The sequence below is a fragment of the Alligator sinensis genome, unplaced genomic scaffold (assembly GCF_000455745.1).
Source record: "Alligator sinensis unplaced genomic scaffold, ASM45574v1 scaffold203_1, whole genome shotgun sequence".
Lineage (NCBI taxonomy): Eukaryota > Metazoa > Chordata > Crocodylia > Alligatoridae > Alligator > Alligator sinensis.
The window spans coordinates 3,355,112-3,361,236 of NW_005841949.1; the positions used below are offsets into that span (position 1 = coordinate 3,355,112).

The following is a 6,125-nucleotide window of genomic DNA, read 5'->3' on the forward strand; positions in this document are numbered from 1 at the left end:
CTGAAGATGCTGATGCCAAGGGACAATCTGGCATGAGGTGCTAACCTGACTGCTACTTCCATTCTGCAGTAGATATAGTGGACCTGTCAGTACCCTGAGGAGATTTAAGTATTTGAGGGAGTCCTTACGTTTAGTCTTAATGAAAGAGGATGGTCAGACTCTTGTCCAACTAAGCACTTTACTGGCAGCCTATCAAAATCCAAGAGCTCCACCTCTGTATTAAAAGCCCTAGGCCCAATTCAACCTGTACCTGAGCAAAGACTGAGGGGATGCACTTGACCCTGATCTGTTCTAAAGCTTGGTCTGGTTTTAGTGTCAGAGTAAATTACTTCGCTGTAGGACAGTATTGTACCTGACAGTACTATTCTGGTCTGGTATTAGTGTCAGCTGGAGTGATCCTGAGGCCTCTAACTTGCAGTGTCTATCATGACCCCAGAAGCTTATGGCAGCTGGAGAACAGCCAAAATGTAGAAACAGCAAAGTCAAGTCCTCTGCCACCCTTGGTAGGTAATCCCTGTCAAAGCCCTGGAAGCCTCCTCTTTACCAGGCAGATGTGGTTCTTTGGGTAAATGTGATATCTTATTAAGCCAACTAAACAGCTGGAAAAAATGTTCTTTGCAAGCTTTTGGGTATAAACACCCTTCTTTAGGCAGAAGAGAGTCTGCTGGTATTATGTGTTCTCCATGGTAGAATAGAAGCCAATATGCAAAATGCAGGTCTGTGAAAATGCAAATGCATGGCAGTGAGGATCAGAGGGAATGGGAGACAATAGGTGTGAGACAGGTAGGTGGGGGAGGAAAGGGGGGAATGTTGAACTGGTGATAGAATATAGCCGGTAAAATGCAGACAGGTTACCTGGAGTTATCAGACGGCAGACAGGTTATAATGTGCCATAAATCCAATGTCTATTTTTGGTCCATGATTTTTTGTATCCAGTAGACTTATGAAGTGAAGTTTGTAGACTTGTCTACAAACGGTGTTTTGTAAATGCCCTTTGAGGATTAGAACTGAGAGATTGGAGGGCTTTTACATAGGGAAGGGACATGCAGCCAGGTTTCTCTGCTGGAAAGATTTCTCAGGGGCACAACATATTAAGGAGACAGCTCCACGGATACTTTGGAGAAACTAAACTAGGTGGTCATGAGGCCCAAGGGAACTGAGCCTATTGTCTATACTAAGGCTCAGATCATGGGTGTAGTTCAGTCTTTTTTGTAGCTTCTGGTCCTAAAGTCAGTGTAACTAGACTGGAAAATGGCCAGTGAAAGGCGGGTGAACATATAGGTCTACCTTTTTCCCATGACCCATGTCTGATAGCTGCTCTCCTACAGTGCAGGAGCCATTCAAATAGGACAGTTACCTTGCAGCCATTCAAGCAACTCTGCATATTGACCCAGTAGTTCACATGGTTCCAAAGGGCTTCGATACCAAGGAAATGCCCATCTGTGGTACTGTAGCTTTTTGCTGTGAATGGATCGATGAAGAAACTCTCTGGCACCTCCCGCTTCCCTGACAAAACCAGAACCCATGCATGGACACGTAACCCATACAAAGAGTCTGGCTTTGGCTTCTCAGCTTCCTGTAGCATAGAGACATACATTGGTTATCTGCAGTTATAATCCCAGACAAAAACAATCTTAGTTGGTCCTTCTCTGGCCCCTTTCCTTCTAGGGATCTCCAGCCTTTTCACAATTAATGATTAATGAAACGTTATGGACCTCCTTTGTGAAGCAAAATACTATCATCCCCATTTTATAGATGGGTAAACTGAGCTACACAGGAGTGAAATGTTTACTCAACACCGTATGCAGAGTCAGACACATGGTCTGGAATGGAGCGTAAGAGTTTTGGCTTCCATTCCCTCTGCAGAGCAGCAGTAATTCTCCACAATTTCTTTTGCTAAAAGGCAGGTACCTATTCACTCCTAGAGACTAAAAAACAGAAATTAAAACTGGTCAGCAGCCAATTCATTCATTTCAGCACGAAATATACTTTAAACACAACATGCTATAGACAATGAGTTAGATTTTTAAAGCTACCTAGGCATCTAACTCCCATTATATGCCAAAATATCTTTGACAACCTGGTCCAATATTCTCCCTGATTAGCTGAAGCATCTAGTAGTCTCTTCTCTACAGCAATCAGAATGCAGTAGGTTAGTCCTGTCATTGTTGTCAGTGAGATAAAAGGTTAGAGTGGACGGGCATAAGACTGGAACTTCTTGAACCCCAAGCCTCAGCTGATGAAAATCGTCTAGCTTCATTAGAATCCTGTTCTGTAAGGTGTTTATAAACAGAACAAAAAATGGTCCCTCCCCCAAAGAACTTCCAGTCTAAATACCAGACATAAGATAATAGGTGGATACTAGCAGCTGCATGGCACTGGACAGGGGAACACTGAGACAATATTGGTCAGGATGACAGGCCCTTGTTAACCCAGCTACATTAATTTGGGCCTGCCTAGGCTCTGACACCTGATTTCTAGTCTTAGGTCTGTTATCCAAGTCACGTTTTGTAAGTCACTGGGTGCATCTACCTGTGCCATTAAGGTGACGTGATAAACTCTGGTGCAGTTTGCGCCAGTCAGCTGCTCCTGGGCACAGTGTCTACATGTGCACCTGGGGCCACAGCAGTTTGAGCCAGCATGGAGCATCTCCGGGCTGGCAGAGGACCTGGTGGATCAGCCCTAGGCTCTGGGTAGCAGTGTTGAACAGTGGAGGTGTTGGCTAGGGCACAAGGGTGCTACAGTGTGTGGCTAGGTGGGAGGCAGCTCCTGCATTTTAGCACCCTCATGTCCAAGCCAGTCCCTGTCACCATCTACATGTGCATTTTAGTGGACTAAATTACTCCGCCGTAGGAAAGTATTGTACCTGACAGGACTATCCTATGGCAGAGTCAATTAATTTACTGGGCCCTAATACTGGTGCATGCATAGACTATGATGCTTTACTACGGAACTAATTAGTCAATTCCTCAGTAAAGCACACATGTAGATGCACCCACTTGTGCTAAGATTTTCACAAGTGGCTTCTAATTTTACTTGTCTTAATTTTGAGGTGTCCAGCTTCCCCCTGATTTTCAGAGGTTCTGGGCATCTACAATGACTCTGTTAGAAGTCAGTAGAAACTGCAGGGGCTCAACACAGATGACACCTAGCTGCAGGCAGTAGTAGATACGCTGGAGGGTAGGGATAGGATTCAGAGGGCGCATCTACATGTGCATTCATGCACTTTTCCTAATGCGCATTAAATGAGTACCTCCAATGTGAGGTACTAAATTAATGCGCATTAGGCTGCTCTAATGTGTAGTAGGCCTGTGTGAAGCAGCTAGTATTTGCTTCGGATTCGGCCGATTCGGGGGACAGTGATTTCATTAGGTGATTCGAATCACTGTCCTGATTCAATTCAGCTGAATCTGATTCAGAGATTCGGCTGCTGCCCAGCGAATTCTGTTCAAGAGTTTCGGCGCCTGCCAAATCTCTGAATCAGCCAGGCCAGGCCCATTCCCCGCCTTTCTCGCAGCCCGGCAATGGCTGCCCCAGCTCCCAGCACTTGTTAAAAAAAAAAGCCCCAACTCATCGGGTGCTGCCAGGTGGGGGATGATCTCTGCTGCCCCCCCACTGCCCCACACTGCATGTGGGGCTCTGAATGAGCTGCCCAACCCCCCTGCCTCACTCTCCCAGGTGCCCAGCCTGGCCAGCTCCAGCCCTTTAAGAAAAAAAACCCCCCAAAAACCTCCCTCACTGTGCCTGTTGGCGGGGGGTGATCCCCGCTGCCCCCCGCTGCCCTGTGCCACGTGGGGGGCTCTGAGTCCTGGGGCTTTTCTTGTTTTTGTTTTCTTAAAGGGCCGGAGCTGGCCCAGGAAGGGCACCTGTGGGTAGGCTGGAGGAGTGGGGGTGGGCGGGGCATTGCGGGTGTCGTGGCAGAGCCCTCCATGCAGTGTGGGACAGTGGGGGGCAGCAGGGCTCTCCCTTCCCACACCCAGCAGCACCTGGTGAGCACCGGGTTTTTTTTTTAAGTACTGTGAGATGGGGTGGGTGGGGGCAGCGATTTGGAGGATTGGGCCAAAAGAAATTTCATGAGGTTCAACAAGGACAAGTGCAAAGTCCTGCACTTAGGATGGAACAGTCCCACGCACCGCTACAGGCTTGGGACCAACTAAGTAAGCAGTAGCTGTGCAGAAAAGGACCTGGGGGTTACTGTGGACAATAAGCTGAATACAAGCCAACAGTGTGTCTTTGTTGCCAAGGCGGCTATCAGCATACTGGGCTGTATTAGCAGGAGTGTGGCCAGCAGATGGAAGGAAGTATTTATTCCCTTCTATTCGGCACTGGTGAGGCCATATCTGGAGTACTGGGTCCAGTTCTGCCCCCACATCTCACCCTCGACAGAAAGGATGTGGAGAAGTTGGAAAGTTCAGTGGAGGGCAACAAAATTGGTGAGAGGGCTATGGCACATGACTTCTGAGGAGAGGCTGGGGGAACTGGGCTTATTTAGTCTGCAGAAGAGAAGACTGAAGAGGGATTTGATAGCAGCTTTTAACTACCTGCAGGGCGGTTCCAAAGAGGATGGAGATAGACTCTTCTCAGTGGTGGCAGATGACAGAACAAAGAGCAATGGTCTCAAATTGCAGCAAGGGAAGTTTAGGTTGGACATTAGGAAAGACCTTCTCACTAGGAGGTTGGTGAAGCACGGGAACAGGTTATCTAGACAGGTGGTGGAATCTTCATCCTCGGAGGTTCTTACGGTCCAGCTTGATAAAGCCCTGGGATGACCTACTTGGGGATGGTACTGCTTTGAGCAGGGGGTTGGGCCAGATGACCTCTTGAGGTCCCTTCCAACCCTAGTTTTCTATGATTCTATGATACCCTGTAAAAACCAGATCCAAGGTGGATCATGTTACATACTTGTAAGAAAACAAGTTTAAAATTCAGTGACCACTTTCAGAAATGTAGGTCCTAACCTTTCTGTTCCTTACTGTCTCCATCTGCACATCAGGGGTAGTATTACCCACCTCTCTTAGAAGGGGGCTGACAGCAGAAATTTAGCACATGTAATTTTCTTTGGAGCTGGACGGAACTATATATGTGATACATATTATTCATAGATTCAAAGATGTTAGGGTCGGAAGGGACCTCAATAGATCACCGAGTCCGACCCCCTGCATAGGCAGGAAAGAGAGCTGGGTTTAGATGACCCCAGCTCGATGCCTATCTAACCTCCTCTTGAAGACCCCCAGGGTAGGGGAGAGCACCACCTCCCTTGGGAGCCCATTCCAGACCTTGGCCACTCTAACTGTGACGAAGTTCTTCCTAATGTCCAGTCTAAATCTGCTCTCTGCTAGCTTATGGCCATTATTTCTTGTAACCCCCAGGGACACCTTGGTGAGTAAAGCCTCACCAATTCCCTTCTGTGCCCCCATGATGAACTTATAGGCAGCCACAAGGTCGCCTCTCAACCTTGTCTTGTGGAGGCTGAAGAGGTCCAGGTGCCCTAGTCTCTCCTCATAGGGCTTGGCCTGCAAGCCCTTAACCATACGAGTTGCTCTTCTCTGGACCCTCTCCAGGTTATCCACATCCCTCTTGAAGTGCGGCGCCCAAAATTGCACGCAGTACTCCAACTGCGGTCTGACCAGCGCCCAATGCAGGGGAATTATCACCTCCTTGGTTCTGTTCGTCATGCATCTGCTGATGCACGATAAAATGCCATTAGTTTTCCTGATGACTTCGTCACACTGACGACTCATGTTCATGTTGGAGCCCACTAGGACTCCAAGATCCCTTTCCACTTCCGTACCACCAAGCAGGTCATTTCCTACGCAGTGGGTATGCTGGACATTTTTCCTCCCTAGGTGCAGCACTTTGCATTTCTCCTTGTTGAATTGCATTCCGTTGTTTTGTGCCCATATGTCCAACCTGTCCAGGTCTGCTTGTAGTTGTTCCCTGCCCCCCGGCGTGTCCACTTCTCCCCGCAGTTTTGTGTCATCTGCAAACTTGGACAGAGTGCACTTCACTCCCTCGTCCAAGTCGCTATGAAGACATTGAAGAGTATTGGTCCAAGGACTGAGCCCTGCGGGACCCCACTGCCCACACCCTTCCAGGTCAATACTGACCCATCCACTACGACTCTC

At 48.1% G+C, this 6,125-nt stretch overlaps 1 protein-coding gene across 1 annotated transcript in view; it reads right to left on the reverse strand.

Annotated features, from left to right (window-relative positions):
- The window catches only part of DRC7 (dynein regulatory complex subunit 7), a 31,777-nt gene that overhangs the window by 15,959 nt on the left and 9,693 nt on the right, over positions 1-6,125 (reverse strand). The window contains exon 7 of the mRNA XM_006020242.2: positions 1,358-1,576. Coding sequence (XP_006020304.1) covers positions 1,358-1,576 — 219 coding nt within the window. The remainder of the gene's footprint in view (positions 1-1,357; positions 1,577-6,125) is intronic.